General features: G+C 38.1%; 1 protein-coding gene across 3 annotated transcripts in view; it reads left to right on the top strand.

Annotated features, from left to right (window-relative positions):
* Positions 1-20,149: 20,149 nt before the first annotated feature.
* The window catches only part of AUH (AU RNA binding methylglutaconyl-CoA hydratase), a 163,603-nt gene continuing 163,105 nt past the window's right edge, over positions 20,150-20,647 (top strand). For all 3 annotated transcript variants that reach the window (XM_007193423.2, XM_007193421.3, XM_057548727.1), the window contains exon 1: positions 20,150-20,443. In XM_007193423.2, coding sequence (XP_007193485.2) covers positions 20,182-20,443 — 262 coding nt within the window. In that variant the 5' untranslated portion in view covers positions 20,150-20,181. The remainder of the gene's footprint in view (positions 20,444-20,647) is intronic.

Below are 20,647 nucleotides of genomic sequence, written 5' to 3'. Positions count from 1 at the left end.
ACCAGTGTCCCCTGCATCGGCAGGGGGATTCTTAACCACTGCCCCACCAGGGAAGTCTGCATGATCCTTTTAATGTGTTGTTGGATTCTATTTGCTAATATTTTGTTGAGGATTTTGGCATCTGTGTTCATTAGTGATATTGGCCTGAAATTTCCTTTTTCATGTGATATTTTTGTCTGATTTTGGTATTAGGGTGATGCCGGCTTCATAGAATGAGTTCAGAAGTGTTCCTTCCTCTGCAATTTTTTTAGAATAGTATGAGGACAGGTGTTAACTCTTCTCTAAATATTTGGTAAAATTCACCTGTAAAGCCATCTCGTCTTGGACTTTTGTTTGCTGGGAGTATTTTTGTTTGTTTTTGTTTTTGTTTTTGTTTTATTGCTGGTACAATTTCATTACTGGTAATTGGTCTGTTCATATTTTCTATTTCTTCCTGGTTCAGTCTTGGGCAAGTGTACATTTCTAGGAATTTGTCCATTTCTTCTAGGCTGTCCATTTTACTAACATATAGCTGTTTGTAGTAATCACTCATGATCCTTTGTATTTCTGTGGTGTTAGTTGTAACTTCTACTTTTTCATTTCTGATTTTATTGATTTGGGTCCTCTCCTTTTCTTGATGAGTCTGGCTAAAGTTTTATAAATTTTGTTTATCTTTTTAAAGAATTTAGCTCTTAGTTTCATTGATCTTTTCTATTTTTGTTTTGTCTTTATTTCATTTATTTCTGCTTGGATCTTTATAATTTTTTCCTCCTATTAGCTTTGGGCTTTGTTTGTTCTTTTTCTATTTCATGTAGGGTAAGCTTAGGTTGTTTGAGATTTTTCTTTTTTCCCCAGGTAAGCTTATATAGCTATAAACTTCCCTCTTAGAACTGCTTTTGCTGCATCCCACGGATTTTGGATCATTGTGTTTTTGTTTTCATTTTTATCCAGGTATTTTTTTTTTTAATTTCTTCTTTGATTTCTTCAGTGACCCATTGGTTGTTTAGTAGCATATTTTTTGGTGTCCACATATTTGTGTTTTAATATATAGCAATCTTTATGTGTATATATGTGATTAGTTTAAGCTGCTAATCTCTTAATTTCAAACACATTTTAATAACCCTGCTTTAGTACTCTCCTGCCTTCATGATTACTGTTTTTGACATCACATTTTATATCCATTTGTTTTGTGAATACTTAACTGCTTATTGTGGATATAGATGATTTTACTACTTTTGTCTTTTAACCTTCCTACTAGCTTTGTATGTGGTTGATTTATTACCATTACTGTATATATGCCTTTACTGATGAGCTTTTTCCTTTCCTAATTTTCATGTTTCTGGTTGTGGCCTTTTCTTTTTTGTTTAGAGAAGTCCCTTTAACATTTCTTGTAAAGCTGGTTTGGTGGTGCTGAACTCTCTTAGCTTCTGTTCGCCTGTAAAACTTTTGATCTCTCCATCAAATCTGAATGAGAGCTTTGTCGGGTAAAGTAGTCTTGATTGTAGGCTTTTCCCTTTCAACATTTTAAATATATCATGCTACTCCCTTCTGGCCTGCAGAGTTTCTGCTGAAAAGTCAGCGATAGAATTATGGGAGTTCCTTAGCTTGTAACTTGTTGCTTTCCATTGCTGTTTTTAATATTCTCTTTTTATCTTTAATTTTTTGCCATTTTCATTACAATATGTCTTGGTGTGGTCCTTTTTGTGTTGATCCTGTTTGGAACTCTCTGTGCTTCCTGAACTTGGATGTCTGTTCCCTTTCCCAGGTTAGGGAAGTTTTCAGCTATTATGTCTTCAAATATGTTCTCTGCCTCTTTCTCTCTTCTCCTTCTTGGATCCCTATAATGTGAATGTTAGTACAGCTGATGTTGTCCCAGTGATCTCTGAAATTGTCCTCATTTCTTTTTAGTCTCTGGCCCTCTCACTTGTCTCGTTATGGTTCCTTCTTTATATCTTTAGTTGTAGATTTTTCAGGTAGGTTACAGTCTTTTTCATCAATAGCTGTTCTGTAAATAGTTGTAATTTTGGTGTGCCAGTGAGTAGAGATGAGCTCAGGGTCTTTCTACTCTGCCATCTTAGGAACTCTCCCAATTTTTGAGATCTTTAACTGACTTTAAGATGTGTGACTAATATTAAATTAACTTAATGAATAACATTGTCACCCAAAATCTTTGGTGATTAGACTACATAAATATAGATGGATTATAAAAGTGATCAATCATTCTATAATGCATATTTGTTTTCTGCAAAGCTCCAATTAAGATGGTAAATTTATGTGAAATATATTACCTTTTATACTACACTCATGAAGTTAATTTATTTTAAAAAGCTGAAGTTAAAATTTAAAAATTTTAACTAACTACATATATGTATTTGTGTGTATTTCAACAAGAATGCATATAAAATGTTTTAAACTGAAAAAGCTTATGAATAATAAAGAGAAGAGCAAATAGTTCAGATAAAAATTATTTTGATCTTTGAATATACAGTCTACTCTTTAAAGAAAAAGGAAACAATTTTGTTCTTTGTCTTCTGTGGAGGACACAAACCCACAGCTAACTCTTATCTTCCAAAAAGTCAACCTTCCAAGAAAGTGTTCTCTATTGCTAGCTTTGCACTAAATTTCTTGAATCTTTTTAAACAAAAATATCTCATTTCTAAAAAGCTAAATTAAATAAATAAATAAATAAATAAAAAATAAAAAGCTAAATTTTAAACCTTGGTTTTCTGGCTTAGTAATTTCCTGTCTTTAAAAAATATGACATGTATTCATATCCTACTGTGATTAAATATTTGACCACTTTCTTTTGATAGTTCCTTTCCTTAATCTAAGTCCACAGTTAAAACAAAACTGTCAGATCCAAAAAGAGAAGTCTGATTAATTATGTGGTGATAAAATGTTGTCAATATGTTTTAGTAATTGTTTACTTTTCAGGTTGAATAGAACATACTTGGATTCATGTATAATGATTGAGGCAAAACTGTTCAAAAATTGATGCTTTTATTTAGACACAAAACTCTTGTAATTTGGTAACAACTATAATACATACTTCATGAAAAAATTAAAGGTCCTGGACATTTGTCAATATCCTCATTGATTGCAAGTCTCTTCTCTCTGGATCATTATTGGCTAGATATACCCCAATAGAGGCTTCCACTCTTCTACATTCTGATTTAAATACCATCAACTAATCAGAGCTATTCAGTATTATCACCCACAGGTGGTTTCATAAACTATAGATCAAAAAATGAGTTTTCTAGAACTGGCAAAAAAAAAAACCTCAATAGAAAATGGTACCAGGTAACAAACAGACTTCCTAAGGGACGGTTAGGATTTCTAGTACTCTTTCTATCTAGAAAGAGATGTCATGTGTCTTATGCTTTTTTTTTTTTTTTCTTTTAAAGCTTCCTAGGTAATTCTTATGTTCAGCTATGGCTGAGAACTACTGACACGAAGTGTGAATTGTCTATCAGTTTTGCAAAGTCACCCAATATTGAGAGTAGAAAGACATTCTTAATATTAATAAGTGGTGTTCTGATCTGCTTGGAGCTCTTGAATGTGGGGTCTATCTGTACCTGGGTACTGGAGCCCCGTGTTCTGCTTGCATACATAATGTTGAGATAGTTAGTCATTGCATTTTTTAGGAACAAAGTTTTAGCAGAACTTTCTGAGTAATTCAATTTTATTATGAGAGATCACATTATTAAATTACTTTCAGAAGAATATACTGACCATAGAATTTAGGTTGTCAGACATACTTATAGGTAAACAAATCCGTGATATTAAAACTAAAAAATTAAATTAATTTTTAACTTAAAAATACCTTAAAATGAGAAGTTTGCCCATGCTTGCCTGCTTGAAGTGGTGGTTTTCAGTTTATTTAAATGAGACTCAGAGAAGTTCTTTAACTTGAAATATTGTCATTTAATTAATGGATCCCATTGAAGAATGAAGTATTTAAAATATATGACTAAAGAAATGATGATATAATTATTTATTCTATAAGGATTAGCACAGCAGTAACAGATTAATATTATCTGCTCTACAATTCTAATTGAAAAATCAAATGCTGAATCTTGAGATACTTCTAAAATTAATTAGTAATTTGGGGGATTTTATCCTAGCTCTAAGTAACTTCATGGAAAGCCATAGACCTTATTTTTATTTGTTCAACAAGAAGAACAAATATTATCAAGAATCTAATTTGTATTAGGCATTGTAGTGGCCCTTGGGATACCACGGCCAATAAAGTGTACAAGGCGCTGTTCTCCTGGATCTTACAATGTAGCAGTAATTGGGTGTTGATCCTGGGAGAATACATAAAGGCCACAGACAGTCTTCAAAGTAATTGAGAATTCAGTCCTGGCCTATAGACTTGAAAAAGAAGAGCGCTCAGCCCCAGCTATCAAAATTTGACATGTGGCTCTGGATTACATTTTACCTAATTAAACTTCTGCACCAGTAGCATAACCTCAGTGGTGTGCTTGTTAAAAACACATGTTCTTACTCTCATATTTCCTATGAAACAAGTCAGCTTTCTCTTTGGAGCTGAAAATGTCTTTTGACTCCAAAGGCCAGAAGATTCCAGGGTATTTGCTGGGCTCTGGTAGATTGACTATCACAGAACTGATGTCAGTCACAAGGCGTTCCAGACTCTCCACCCCCTCCCTTAGGATCCACACCCCAAAGCACCTAATACTTGAAGGGGACATCTCTATTGTTCCAAAAAATAATGTGTGTAATATGTATGATATTCTTGGGTCTTTCTCCTTCTCTTTCTCTTTCAATGTGATTAATTTATTACTTCCAGCAAAACTTTGATGATGTCTTCCTTTTCTCCTCAACAACAACCACTGCCATTTTCTTAGAAAAAAGTCAGAGGCTCCACCACGGTGGGTACTCTGGGGCAGCCTCCTGAGTGGTAGCCTTTCACAAATGTAACACATGACAAACTTGTGGGAAAACACAGAATGTCCCACACTGTTGCTGATTATCAGGGATTGATTCTTTTTTTCATGTCTCCCAAGGCCCAATTTAACTTAACTAGGTTTTCTATATTGGAGATACATAATTATCAAATGACTTCAGATGAGATGACATGTACGGTTTTTCTACAGGACACATTTAGAGTAAAGTTGCTGATCAAAACAAAGTCTGTCTCATTTTCTGAATTATTGATAAATTCAGTTGCTTAACATAAACTAAGCATCCCAGGCAACACACTGCCCTTGGTGTGGTGGTTAGAAACAGGAACCTGCATTGAGTGTTGGGGTTGCAGATAAATGTAGCACACTGACTTTTGTGACCTTGGTCCAAAATGGGAATATTCTCATCCCACACTACAGGCTGGCAAACTTTAAATAATTAACTAATGATTTGAAAATGTTTTGTGGTCTACATGAAAGAAACTTCGTTTTGAAAACGAAAATGCTGTAAATATATGCTTCTGTGTTTTGGTTAAAACTCTGAGCCAATAGTCTCCAATTTTTAAAAGATCACACATACCATTAGGAATAGGGTAAAAATTTTAAACATGTAACTTTTTGTGTGTATGTACATATATATATATATATATATATATATACATGTGTGTATGCATACATATAAACATACACAAATAAAAGTTATAGGAAGAGGTAAAAATATAAGCAGAGGTCCTAATGTTTTTTTTCCTACCACAATATATATTCTCTTACACATCATTGTTCAATGCTAAAGTTATTGTATCTTAAAAGTGATAATAACAGCTAAGGTTTATAGAATTTTTATAATATGCTCTTTTATAATGTGCTCTAAGTGCCTTACATATATTATCTCATTTAATCTTCAAACAACTGTAGAGAGCAAATAATATTATTTCTTCCATTTTACATATGAAACTCCATTTCTCAAGGACACACTGCTAAGAGGCATCATTGAGACTGAAATGTATTTAGTTTGAGTCCAGAGACCACACTTTTAATCAATCACCATGCTGTTACCTGCAAACGTGACCTTAGTTTCTGCAACGTCTTTTAAATTTCACTTCATTTTTTTCTTCCCTTACATCTAAAAATTGTCAAATAATAAATTAATATGATTTTTTAAAAATCCTAAGGGTAGAGTATATACAAAAGGAACAGGAAAAGTTTCCCTTCCCTCCTAACTCTATTTTCTAAGTGACTTGCTAAAAGATCTTAGGTGTTCTGATATGAAACATAGGAAGCATTTTTTTTCTCAGAAGTACAATTGAGTCTTTTTTGCCTCTTGTTTGGAATTCTGTTTCTGGTAATGGCAGAATAGCTCATATTGGACCAAATTTCTTACAGATAATAATTGTAACCTCTGGACAAAAACAAACAAACAGCTACTACTACAACAACAACGACAAAACCCACAGAAAAAAACTAAATGAAGGCACTGGAGAGGTAAGAACAGAAAGAAACTGGAGGGGAATTGACACTTAGAAGAAAGGTACAGCACTGGGTTATTCTTCCGCTTTTATGGGTTTCTGCCTAGGGCAAGCCTCAGTTTGTATGGTGGATAAAACTCAGAAACCTGCACATGTACTGGCTGAGGAAGCAGAGGAGAAAGTTTGGGGCAACCACAAAAGCTAAAAGTTAAGGGGCGAAATCTCAGAAAGGAGAGAGTTACAGAGCAGATGCCCCAAATTATCTGTGTAAACACTGCCCAAATCTCTGGCTGGCCTCTGAATGGTGCATGAGCTTGGCAGACTCCAAGCAGCACAGATCAGGCTAAAAGAGCTAACAGGAGATCTCAGCTACCGCCCACGGCAGGAGAGGCAGAGTTTGTGTTCAGACAAGTTAATCGCCTGCTAAAACAAAATAATCAGTGCTATTCAGAGCAACAATAGAATCCAGAGTCTCTATAATATATCACCACAATGTCCAGAATATAATCCAGAATTATTAGATACATGAAGAAACAGAGGAACGTGACCCATACTAAAAGCGGTGCTTCTTAAACATTTTGGTCTGAGGATCTCTTGTACTTTTTAAAATTATTGAGGACCTCAACAGGGTTTTACTATGCATATTATACCTATTGATATTACCTTATTAAAAATCAAAGTTGACATTTTATAAAATTTATTATTTTAAAATTGGATTTATTATTTAATAAATCCAATACATGTCAGCATAAGTAACATATTTTCATGAAAAATAACCATGTTTTCCAAAATAAAAGCAATTAATGAAAAGAGTGGCATTGTTTATATTTTTTCATATCTCTTTAATGTCTGATGATAGAAAAATAACAAGAGTCTCAGGTTTGCTTCTGCATCCAATCTATTGCAATATTATAGTTTGGTTTACATTATGAAGATAATCTGGCCTCACATAGTTGGAGAGATAGAAATATTTTAATAGCCTTCACAGATAATTGTGGATATTCTTTACTACTATACTAAAATTTGACAGATGATAGTTTCTCAAAGGTTTGTTGCAATGTGGAATCTGAAACTATATCATAGTCTGTTAAATTTCATGTTCTATTATATTAAAATCCATTGTTCTATATTGTATTTTTATTGGATATTTAATCCACGCATGATTTTACAACATTAGCTTTGGTCATTTATAAAATCCTGGTTCATTAAGTTATGCAGACCTTTCAAATGTTGACTCATTTCATTGTTCAATATTAAAAACCACAGTCATTAATATCATTACTGATCTCATTAGGCAAGTCTTTAAATATCAGGAAATCTTACACTCATGATGGTAGATACAAGTTTTTAAAAATTCCAATTTTCACTTGAAATTTCAAATTTTACTGTGGGCAATAAATATTGTCAATTTTCTTGAAGTGACAAACTCTCATTCATATTTTAGAAAATACTGAATTCTGAATAACTAGTGTGTCTACTCATTGTCCTTTCAACTAAAAATGGTGTTTCATGAAAGAATCAGCTAGTTCTGCTCACAACTCAACCAACCACACAAGTACTTTTTCGATCTGCTTCATTATGCAGCAAAAGTGATTTATGCATGATTCACATCTTGTTAAAGAGAATATTAAAAAGACATGTATTTAAAGGTTGAGATTTGAAGAAAGTCATAGTTTATCTGGCTTCATCAAGGCAATTCTTAAATAACTAGCCACTAGTACAGCTTGGGTCCACTACCTTGATTTATTCTAAAATGTTAGGAGTTTTACTGACAACTGCTTTTGTACCATCATTGCAAATGTTGACGTATTGAAGAAGGCAAATAACATGTTAGTATCATTAGGAAAATAGTTGTGACCTTTCAAACCCCTAGAAAGCATCTTAGGAACCTTAGGAGTCTGCTAACCATACTTTGAGAACTGCCGCAGAAGAGAAAATATAAACAATGAAGATTGACCTCAAGACCACCCAGATATTTTGATTAGCAGACCATGAGTTTAAAGCAGCTATCAAAAGAATGCTCAAATTTTTAAATGGAAATATGTTCAAAATGAATGATCAAATAAGAAATCTCAGCAATAGAAACTACTCAAAAGAATCAAATGGAAAATTATGGAACTGAAAAATACAATTCTGAAATTAAAAAAATTCACTGGATGGGCTTAATAGCGGATTGGAAAGGAAAGAAGAAAAAGTCAGTAATTGGAAGGTAAATCCATAGAAACTATCAAATCTAAAACACAGAGAAAAAAAGATTAAAGAAAAAGAACAGAGGCACAAGACTTTAGAACTAGGAGACAACATCAAAATGTTTAACAAACTTGTAGCTAGAATCCAAGAAAAAGAGAAAGAGTGAGGCGGAGAGAAGTATATAAGTAAAAAATGGCCCAACATTCAAAGATTATGGAAAGACATAAATTTATAGATTCAAGGTGCTCAGAAAACCCCAAGTATAAATACAAAGAAAGCCAACCTAGGTGCATGATAGTCAAACTGCTAAAAGCAAAAGATAAAGAGAAAATCTTAAAAGCAGTCAGAGAAACATAACATAACACACTATGTACAGGGAACAATAACAAAAGAAAATGGGTTTCTCATCAGAAACATGAAGACCAGAAGATAGAAGAACTACATTTTTAAAATGCTGAAGGAAAAAAAAAATCTCAACCCAGAATTTTATATGCAGTGAAAATGTCCTTGAAAAATGAAGCTGAAATAAAGACATTTTCAGATAAAGGAAAGCTGAAAGTATTCATGACTAGCAAATGTACAGTTTGAGAATTGCCAAATAAGTTCTTTAGGTCAAAGGGAAATGATACCAGGTAGAAATTCTGATTTGCAGGATGGAATGAAGAGTACCAGAAATAATAAATATGGGGGAAAATATAAAAAACTATTTTCCTCTTGATTTCTTTAAAATACATATTGCTGTATAAAGCAAAAATTGTAACAAGTATTGTGTGTTTGTTATGGATGTAATATATATGACAACTATAGCATAAAAGATGAGTAAAGATATAAAGAGACCTATATAGTTGCAATTTTTTTTAACATTTTATTTGGAACAGTACAAAATTAATTCTAAATAGACTATATGAAGAATGTATATTGTAATCCATAGGTAACTGTTCAGGGGGAAAAAGAAGTACAGTTAAAAAGCCAATAGGGAAATTTAAATGGAATTCTAAGAAATTCAGTTAGCCAAAAGAAGGCAGGAAAACAAGACCAGAGGAATAAAATCAGATGCAACAAACAGAAAACAAATAGCCATATGGGAGGCCTAAATCAAACCATATCAATAGTTACAATAAATATAAATGGAGCGGCTTCCCTGGTGGCGCAGTGGTTAAGAATCCACCTGCCAATGCAGGTGACATGGTTTCGAGCCCTGGTACGGGAAGATCCCACATGCCGAGGAGCAACTAAGTCCGTGTGCCACAACTACTGAGCCTGCGTGTTGCAACTACTGAAGCCCGTGCGTCTAGAGCCCGCGCTCTGCAATAAGAGAAGCCACCGCAATGAGAAGCCCATGCATCGCAACGAAGAGTAGCCCCCACTCGCCCCAACTAGAGAAAGGCCACATGCAGCAACAAAGACCCAACACAGCCAAAAATAAATAAATAAAATAAATTAATTAAAAAAATATATAAATGGAGCAAACATTCTACTTGATGTCAGAGATTGTTACAGTAGATTTTAAGAAAGCAAAACTCAACTATTTGCTGTCTACAAGAGACACACCTTAAGTATCTGTCTTTTGTTTATAACATTTGAAGGTATACTTCACCTTCTTACATGGGCAGGAGAATAATAAACCCTATAGATTCCTTGCTCTGCAGCAAAATCCTGACAACCAGCCGAACTGGCTATAGTTAAAAATTAAGACAGAAGTGTGCTTTGCTTGTGGCATCTGTCCACCCCTGTTTGAGTGCTCCCCCAACCCCCACCCAACCAAAAGCCCACTTCCTGTGTTTTGCCTTCTAACTTAAAGCAGTCTATGCTCTGTGCTTCTGCTGGGTGTAGCTTTGTTCCATTCCAGTATCTCCAAGTCCAGGTGTCTGTGAATTACTTAATTTGATAAAATAATTCAAGCTAATGTGTTATTCACTAACAATATATTACTGTTCCATGGCATGGCTATAACAAGGGCAGCCAGTGTCTTAATCATAATAACTAATATTTATTTAGTAATTAGAGAAGGACCACGCTCAGTGCTGAGCACCTCACAGGTGCCATCCCATTTAGTCCTCCCCAGGAACTTTATGAGGCAGACGTTGTAACTGTTAACATTTCCCAATCAGGAAAAATAAGGTGTGTCCCCCCTGCCACATACGCACCCAGTTACATGTTTACAGTTAAAGTGTTAAAAACAGGTTTTAAACTCAGTGTGTCCAATTCTAATATCCAGTCCCTTAAATCTAAGGAATAGTGCTGGCATAATGACAGGCATGAGAAAAGAGACATGGGGGCAAAGTAGCCTTTTCGTCCTTCAAAACTGCCTTAAGTAGCCCCCGCCCCTATCTACACATTGACCATGTAACCAGCATCTTTGTGGGGGAAATGAAAAGGCACTCTGAATGCCGATGATGCAGGTCTTTTATGTAAGTTATCTCATTTATTCTTTGCCACCTGGAAAGGCGGGCTCTTCTTACCCCGGTATGGCAGATGAGAAAATATAAATGTTTTAAACGTTATAAAATAAGGTGTACTGATCCTTGGTTTCAGTCATGAGAGTAACAGATTAAAAAAACAAAACACATATATCAGTTGTGAGTTCATTACTACAAACCTCTGTTTGCTTTGATCACTTCTTACATCAAGCTTGTATTCAGATATCATTAGTATAATGAAAATAACAAGAACAAATGTGATTCAAAAACACTTTCTGAGGGTAGAAAAATCTTCTTCTAACATACTGGAGACTTGGCCTCTGAAAAGCTTGATGGCTAGCCTCACAAATGTGGGGACACCCAGAGGCACTACACAGGGCTCTGAATATACATTACTTGCCTTACAGCCTCTCTGTCCATGAAGAAACCATTATGACCCTGATACGACAGTGCAAAAAGAGCAGCATCACAAAGTCTTGCAAAGTAGTATCTGTTTGGTTGCTTTTTAAATTTTTTTTGTTTGTTTCTGGATAGCCACTAATCAAAAAGATAGATGAACTGCACTGTCATCCGTTGTTTTCCTCTGAAGCTGTTGAAAGCCCTAATGGCCAGGGCTTAGCTAATACCTATTCTTTGAAAGTATTAAGCTATCAGCGCCTCCACTATCACTGCCACCTGCTTAGATATGACAAGGACATTAATGAGGTTAACTAGGTGTCCTGGGGAAAGAAGAGAACTTGAATAGAGAGGTAGGACATTATGACAAAATTCCTTGTGCTGATTTGCACAGGACTCTGCAGCTTACTAGTTTTTTGACCTTCGACAAATTGGTTTACAAGCCAGAGTCCTCCTCTTGAGCTTGCTCTGAGGACGAGAGGGGAGAGCTGCTGGCACTGTTTGAGAAGAAAAACTTGCCCCCTATCCTCTTACTTCAGTGCCTGGGGCCCTGCAAATTAAACTGGCAAAAGACATATCAATAGGAGAAAAAAGGTTTATTTCTATGTGTGTGCATACAGGAACTAACAAAAGAAGTAGCTAGCTCCCTAAATGGTTCAAGTTAGAGGCTTTAGACCTAACTTAGCAGGGGAAAGGGAGGGGACCTCTATGAGAAGAACAAAAAAGTTTCATTAAGAAAGACAAATGGATTTTAAGGAGAACAAACCAAAGATAAGAACATTTTTGATAATGTTGTTTTAAGCAGGTGTGAGTGGTCTTTTCTTCTTCATGGCTGTGAAACTTCCCAAGGAAGGGATTTACAGTATGTTTATCTTGGTCTGTCTCCTGGGAGTAGACCCACCTCCAAGAGGGGATTTATGACAGCCTCATTTCTCAGCAGCTCCTGCTTAGTCAGATAAAGGAAGTTCTTAGAAAGCTTCTTTCTGCATCTGTTGAATCTCAAATATCTTCAGCTTAAAATCAGGAGGCTGGTGTGGAGCTGGGTTAAGGGGACGTAGGTCAGCAGAGCTGGTTACAGGGAACTGAGGAAGAAGAGTCTCTGTTATAGACTCTATTGTGCCTACCCAAATTCATATGTTGAAGCCCTGACCTCTAATGAAACTGTACTTGGATATATGGCCTTTAAAGGGGTAATTAAGATTAATAACATAATAAAAGTGGGGCCCTAATTCAATAGGACTGCTGTCCTTAGAAGAAGAGGCAGAGACGCCAAGGAAGCATACACACAAAGGAGAGGCTGTATGAGGACATAGCTAGAAAATGACCATCTGTAAGCCAAGGAGTGAGGCCTCAGGAGAGACCAAACCTGCTGACACCTTGATCTTGGACTTCGAGCCCAGTTTGTGGTATTTGCTATGGCAGCCCAAGCTGACTAATAAACCTTCTTTAGACTCCTTTACTGATGTAGAAGACAGAATAAACTCCTACCTACTTGAAAAGTGTATAAGGAACAAGGCACAAGAACCCCAAGACCTGAAGAGGATGGGCTAAATCACAGCTTTCCAGTCGCACTCTGACAGAGTGGGAACCCTTTCTACCTGGCTGAGAGGTAAGAGAGAGACACTATAACTTTGAGGGCTAAAAGAGGTAAAGAGCAATGGTGTTGGCCTTCAAATCTTAGAATTTTATGGCCAATTCTCATCCTAGACATGCTCATAGCCAAGCAGAGATTTAGGGCTCAGTGGGGAAGGCACCATTATTCAAATGTTCCCTGGGTTTGTCTGGGGAAACTTGATGGAGGAAGGGAATTTCGAAGGATCTGAGGGGCAGGGTAAGGCAAACGGGTGCTTAGAATAGAAGGCTGGCTGAGAGGCATGGAGTTCTTACAGAAGTGTCAATGACCAGTTGACCAAGGCAGGTTTCCAGCTCAGTCCAGGGCAGCACAGGCTCATTGGCTTTGAATTAGGGTCCAGGTGGACTGTGGCATCGGTCTTCTATTTTGTTTTAATAATTTTTTAAAAATTCTGTAACTGTTTTAGATTTACAGAAAAATCGAGAACATAGGACAGAAAATTCCCATATACCCTACTCCCAGTTTCTCCTATTATTCACATCCTACATTAGTATGGTACATTTGTTACAACCAATGAACCTGCATTGACATGTTATTGTTAATTAAAGTCTATACTTTATTTGGATTCCCTTAATTTTTACCTAATGTTCATTTTCTGTTGCAGGATCCAGCCAGAATCCCACACTACATTTAGCTGTCATGTCTCCTTAGGCTCCTCTTGGCTGTGACAGTTTCTCAGACTTATTTTTGATGATCTTGACAGTTTTAAGAAGTATTGGTTAGGTATTTTCTAGATTGTCCCTCAATTGGGATTTGTCTGATATATTTTGTCATGATTAGAATGTGGTTATGGGTTTTGGGAGGAAGACCATGGAGGGAAGATGCCATTTTCATCACATCATATCAAGAATGCATACTATCAACATGGCTTATCGCTGTTTATGTTAACCTTGATCACTTGGCTGTGGTGGTGTTTGTCAGGTTTCTCCACTGTAAAATTAGTCTTTCTATTCCCCTTTCCATACTGTACCTTTTGGAAGGAAGTTACTACATGCAGCCAACACTTAAGTAGTGGAGAGTAATGCTCTCCCTCCTCGAGGACAGAGTATGTACATAAATTATTTGAAATTCTTTTGCTTGGGTGATATGTCTCTTCTCTCCTTATTTATTTACTTATATCAGTGAGTATTCATGGATATTTATTTTATGCTTTGAGTTATAATCCTATACCCCTTTCTTCCTTCCTTCCTTTTTCCTTCCTTCCTTCCTCTTTCTCTCTCTTTCTTTCTTTCTATCCAGATTTGGCTATTGGCAACATCCTTCAGGCTTATCTTGTATATTTCCTATGCTATCACAGTCCTAGAATCAGCCATTTCAACAGGGACCACTTTTGCTGAAGAATGGTATTAGAAACCAAGATCTGGGCACTAAGTGTGCTCATTGCTACTGGGATGTCATTGCTTCTAAGTCACTCAGCTGAGAGAGCAAGGAAATATATGTGTGTATACTAACCCATGTACATAAACTTTTCTAAATATTTCTATATGTAACCATCTGTATCTTTACTAAGCTAAATATGAGTTTATACTGATGTCTCCAACTCTATTCCCTTATCACATACATCTTTCTAGCACCTCCCCTGGCTTATCTGTATTCTCCCACTCCAAGAATGAGAAACTGGCAGCCGCCATCTGCCATCCATTTACTTAGTTTTTCATTGGCTTAAAAAAAATTCGAAATGTAGTATCATTACTGGCATTATTCCTTTTGATGCTGCAGTTGTCCCAGATTTGGCTGGTGGGATTCCTTTCAAGCTGTGTCCTTTCACTGATGGAGATCCACCAATCTTTGAGCAACTCATCGTTTGCTGGCACAAGAAGATATTCTGGACTGTCCTTGTATTTTCTCTGTCTCAGATATAGAATCAGCCATATCTTCAAGGAGTCCTAATCTACCCCGTCTTTTACTGAGATATAATTCACATACAATTCACCCATTCAAAATGTACAATTCAATGGTTTTTAGTATATTCTCAGAGTTGTGCTACCATCATCACTATTTTAGAACATATTCATCACCCCCAAAAGAAGCCACATATTCTTTAGTTATCACCCCCCAATGGCCCCATCTCTCCCATCCCTAGACAATGATGGCATGTATCTTCAGAGTCTGGTGTGTATGTCTGTGTGTATGAGTGCATATGCCATTGACAATTATGGGGTTGGCAGGGGGAAGAGGCAATATCTGGGAAATCATGATCACACAGAATCTAATGCAGAGGGTGAAATTTCCAAATGAGAGGATAAGAAGGGATTGGCCAAATTCCCCAAAGAAGGGAATGGGGATAAGGATGGGTAGGGTAAAGCCCTGGTGATTATTTGGGAAAAGTAGATAATACAAGGTAATAATTAAGAACTCAGTTTCTGGAGTCAAGTGTTTGAGTCTCAGCTGTGTAACATATAGCTATGTAACTCTCAGTAATTTAAACCCTCAGTTTCCATGTCTATGCAACACCTACTCTCTGCCTCATAGGTCTCAGGAACTCACAGGCACACATGGTTGTAGTTGGCACCTATAAATGTGACCTACATAATCTTGGTGGGGGATAGAGTGTGGTGTCTGGTCAAGGAGACCTCTTCAGGGCAGAATGAAAGAGGGTGTCCTCTGCCATACTTTTTCTCTGGGGACAATGTCCTTGGGAGAGGTTCACTAAAAACCTCCAAGAGTCTGGGGATTAAAAAGAGACCCAAAGAAATTCAGGGGGCTGTTGTTTTAATTTTTATTTTGGGACTAAGCATGAGTAAAACTTTGCATCCTTCTTGAAATGTACTCTGTCCATTCTTTGTACTGTAAATTAAAGTTACAAGTATTTAAAATGCCTATTTAATACTTAAAAAGATTTATAGAAAATTACACAGACAACTATCTTACCATGAACACAATTATATGTATATATTTCTATCATTTTCTGATCATTGTCAATGTGCACAGTTTCTCATAGTTTTATATCATAGAACACGTGGATTACAATTGTTCCCATGTGTCACTGTATATGTAGATCCTCATAGATTTAACATGACTGTAATTGTATACACAATTTCATACACTTGTCTTTTATATTATCGTTCAATTCTGAACATATAATTAGCAATTGCTCCTAGATAGCTTATGTGGAAAGACAGTCTTCAGTTTGTAGTTCCAGCTCTTTCTTGTGAAACTTATCATACTTTAGGGCTGTGAATCTTTACCTTAGGATTCATGAAAGTTTTGGTTTAAAAGTGAAAAATGAAAAGACTCTGTAGCAGGGACTTCCCTGGTGGCGCAGGGTTTGATCCCCACCTGCCAGGGTTCGATCCCTGGTGCGGGAAGATCCCACATGCCACGGAGCAACTAAGCCTGTGTGCCACAACTATTGAGCCTGCGTTCTAGAGCCTGCAAGCCACAATTGCTGAGCCTATGCACCACAACTACTGAAGCCCGCGTGCCTAGAGCCCGTGCTCCGCAACAAGAGAAGCCACCGCAATGAGAAGCCCGCGCACCACAACGAAGAGTAGCCCTCGCTTGCCACAACTAGAGAAAGTCCACACACAGCAATGATGACCCAATGCAGCCAAAAAAAAAAGGAAAAGAAAAAAGACTCTGTAGCGGATTGTGCTCCTGAATATCTGTAATCCCCCTTTTATATAGTAATAGAATTGTAGTTGGGTATATGGCTGCCTAGCACAAGGTTATGTTTTTGGGCCCCCTTTGCTGTGGAGACTGTGTGGTTGCAGGAGGTGAGTAGAAGGAACAGGTGCCTTGATGGAATTGGGTGCTCCCTTCATCTTTTCTGTCTTGCTGGTGGCAGGGAGCAGCCACTCTAGGCCCAGAGCCAGAAGTGAAGTCCCATGTCGAAGATGGTAGAGCCATCTTACCATGTCTGGATGGTTAACCTTCTCTCTTATTTAAGCCATCATATTCATGGGTGGTCCAGCCTTTACTCTGATATACCACTTTCCCATTGATTGTTTCAGGTAAGACAGTTTAAAAATATACCCTCGTTTTGAAAAAGCCCAGAAGTTTTGCTTTGTTCCTCGCCTAGTGTTTGCTAAGCTATTTTTGTCTCTCCACTTGTGGTTGGTCACATGTTGGTAAGTGTTTCATTTTACTGGTGACACCTATGCCCTCCTATGTGTTCTGTGAACAGAGCTGTATTCTAGGAGGAATGGCTCCTGCCACTGGGGGTTGGCTGTATTCCAGGAGCTCAGTGTTGGTCATCCTGTATTGCACACGTTTAATATTACATAGAAGTAAGCATTAGAAAAATGTCAGGATGTGGTAGAATAAAAAGACTGTTAGCTGAGAGCTAGCTGGAGGAAAGATCCCAAATCCTGTAAACCAATGGTAGTAATTGTAGTAGTAATAGAATTCCGCAAACACAAGCCCTACCTTCCTCTCCCAACTGATACTCATTGTTCCCAGATCACATCTTTTACTGAAAAGTAGAAGGAACCAAAGGAAATTAAATTTTATTGGACATCTTAAGATTTATTGAGAGGTTGTGCAAAACAGTGATTAAGAACATGGGGACTGAGGTCAGATATATCAGGGTTCAAATTCCAGCTTCATGACTTATTAGCTGTAGGGTTTGGTAAGTAACTTAATCTCAGTGTCCTCATCTGCAAAACTGAAATAATAATACCAACTTTGAAGTTTTCTGGACATTAAATAACATATCTAAAGCCTGGAATGGATTAAAAAGGAAGTTGATAAATGGTCATTAACATTATCTATTCTGTTCCCATTTCTTGATGTCAAGTGCTTTACATACTTATGCCATCAACCCTATAAAATGGGCATAACGTATTAAAAAACAAAATTTAACTGAGTAAATTTGAAGATCTAATTGGCTTTATGAAATCTAGCAAACCAAGAGCTACTTGGAGAGGTTACACAACAAAGAAGGCTTTTATAGTAAGGAGGGTGGGACAAGGAAAAGAAGTCATCAGCAAAGAAAAAATAAAATTTCATTGCAGTAAAGTAAAAGTTCAGGTGACACTGGCTCCTCATTGGCTGAGCTATGGTGTTTTCTATTGGTTGGGCTTGTTGCTGGGCAAGAAGGAAGTTTTCCTTCCTCCCCTGTGGTAGTAAAGTAGTTGTACTTCCTGTTTGGGAGTGCAGGTTACTTCCTGGGGTAAGTAACTGACCAGCTTCCTGTTGGGGTAATTGTCCTCTTCCTGCTTGGGGTAATTGACAATGAATGGTAGGATGTGAGGGTTCCCTCCATAGGCCTTCCAGACTCCTATTTTACTTGTGGTTTCCTTTTATTAATTTTCACACATACTTATGTTGTCAACCCTATAAAATGGGCATAATCCTTCCCATTCTATAGATGAAGAAATTGAAGTTAAAGAACTTGTGAGGTGAAATAGATATCATACTAGCTGTTTTGCAGATGAAGAAATGGAAGCATGGAGTATTTAAATAACTCACGGATGTCTCAAAGCAAAGCAATTGTGGAGAGACCATCCAAACCCATGTCCGACCTGATATTTGGCAATTCTCTATTAGTTGTCACCCCTGACAAGTTGTCACAGTTATGGTGATATTTGTTACTTGCACTAACTTTCAAGAATCAATTTTCTTCACAGATGGTCATATCCGCATGACTCCTTTCAATAAAGACCAGAGTCACAACTCTTAGGGAAGAAGCAAGTGTCTCTAAGTGGTGTTTTCTCAACTGGCTCTGGGCTCATCAAAACCATAGGCCGTCCTTCTTACTCCGATTTCTAATATAACATAAACAATCTATGATTAGCCTTCTGCAGTTGTCCTAATCAATCACAAGTATTTTCTGAGGTTGTATTATTTCAAATAGTACTGTGTCAAGTGTTCTGTAACTCCTTTATTTGAATTTACAATCTCTTGATGAGCCAACGTAAAGATATCAAAACAATTAGCAACTAATACAAGGGAACAGTAATTAAATAGATATTTAATTAAATAGCTATTGATTAAATAATAAAATATTAAATTAATATTTAATAATTAAATATTTAAACAGTAAATAAATATTGCAATTATTGCAGTAGTTGAACTGTAAATAGAATTCTGAGTTTCTTAGCAGAAAAAGTGAACATGATTATAAGAAAAGGGGAAAGATACAAGAGGAAGCAAAGTTTTTCCTTGTCTTCAACTTCAAGAGATTTCACAAGTGGCACTTTACATAAGATAGAATAAAAGACGCCCTCAACAACGTTCTCACAGGAGACACAGAAATGGAACCCAACTGGCTTTTTGTTTTCATTTTGGATAAAGCTGAGCGTCTAACATTGGAGGAAGTTTTCCTTAATACTCAAAAATGTAATCAGGGCACAACAGCAGAAATTTGTGTGGCAGTGGGAATATTCTCATAGCAGCATGTTTTTCAAACAATATTCCCAAGCATGCCTTTTCTCCGTTGAGATTTGATAAAAGCTAGGTAGGAGAAAATTGTATACAGTGTGCTTTGATGGCCACCTACACTCTAAGTTGATATTCTGCGTTTCTGGTTGAGGGAAGGGCCTCTGTGCTCTAAATCCCACCTCAGCACGAGGTTTGGCTGAGCCTCTTTGTTAAAATGGTGGTTCCTGATTAGGACTAGACTCCAGGACGGGCCGTGCCACCTGCTTGAGTTGGTGGGCTGAGGACCCTTGTTTTTATTGGCTGTTCTCATTCCCTTCCTGAAGTCTGTATGGTAAGCCTCATGTATGTTTATAGGCATGTTTAACCGATAACCCTTGGCCCTTATATATATGAGTAGACCGGAGCCCCACGCAGAGCTGCTACCCTGTCAGCCAAACCTGAGACCAAACATTTTAGTTCACCTTTGCAGCTAACTCATGACCCCAGGGCATGGCCCAGGGAGTGTAGGGAGGCGACTCTCTCCGGGGAGTTCTTATAGAATATGTTCCCCCTACAACATTCCACAGCCTTGGAGAATTACTTTCTCCCTGCCTTTGCTGTACAAGCCATTACACCTCCTGTCAGGCAAGGGAGGCCTGAGAAAGTGGAACGTGGAACGCTCAGTCATCGGTGTTGGGCGGGGCGAGGATTCGGGGGCGGAGCCTGGCGCGAGAGGGAGGCTCTGGGGGCGTGGCCGTGTGGGGCGTGCTGGGGGCGGGGCCTGGGCATGCCCTGCGGCGTGCGGGGGGCTGGCCTGCGCGCGGCGGGGGCGGGGCAGCAGCCGCAGGCCCACGCCGTAAACAGTCAACATGGCGGCGGCGGCGGCAGCGGCACCCGGGGCCTTGGGCACCTTGCAGGCCGGCCGCGCTCGCTTGGTGGCCGCTTGCTGTGCGCGGCTCGGCCCTGGGTGGAGGCTGTCTGGCTCCTGGACGGTCCCGCGGGTCGACCCGGCGATCTGGGCTCGGGGCTGGACACACGCGGCCGTGGGGGCGGCCTGGCGGAGGGGCTACAGCTCTGAGGTGAAGACGGAGGACGAGCTGCGGGTGCGGTATCTGGAGGAGGAGAACCGAGGTGAGGGGCGCGACGCGGGCGGCCGCCGGTCCTAGGAAGGGGTTGCAAGGTCGAGTGTCCGGGCTGACGTCAGTGTCCGCCGAGAGGCTTGGGGGCCCTTCCCCTCCCCCACCCAAGCATTGCAGCTATATAGTGCTCTCCATGCCTAAAGGTGCCCTACGGAGCAGCTTACCTGTAAAAGTGGCCCTACTCGGCGCCGAAGAC

Source organism: Balaenoptera acutorostrata, chromosome 6 (assembly GCF_949987535.1).
Source record: "Balaenoptera acutorostrata chromosome 6, mBalAcu1.1, whole genome shotgun sequence".
Lineage (NCBI taxonomy): Eukaryota > Metazoa > Chordata > Mammalia > Artiodactyla > Balaenopteridae > Balaenoptera > Balaenoptera acutorostrata.
This window is presented reverse-complemented; position numbering and strand designations above follow the sequence as displayed.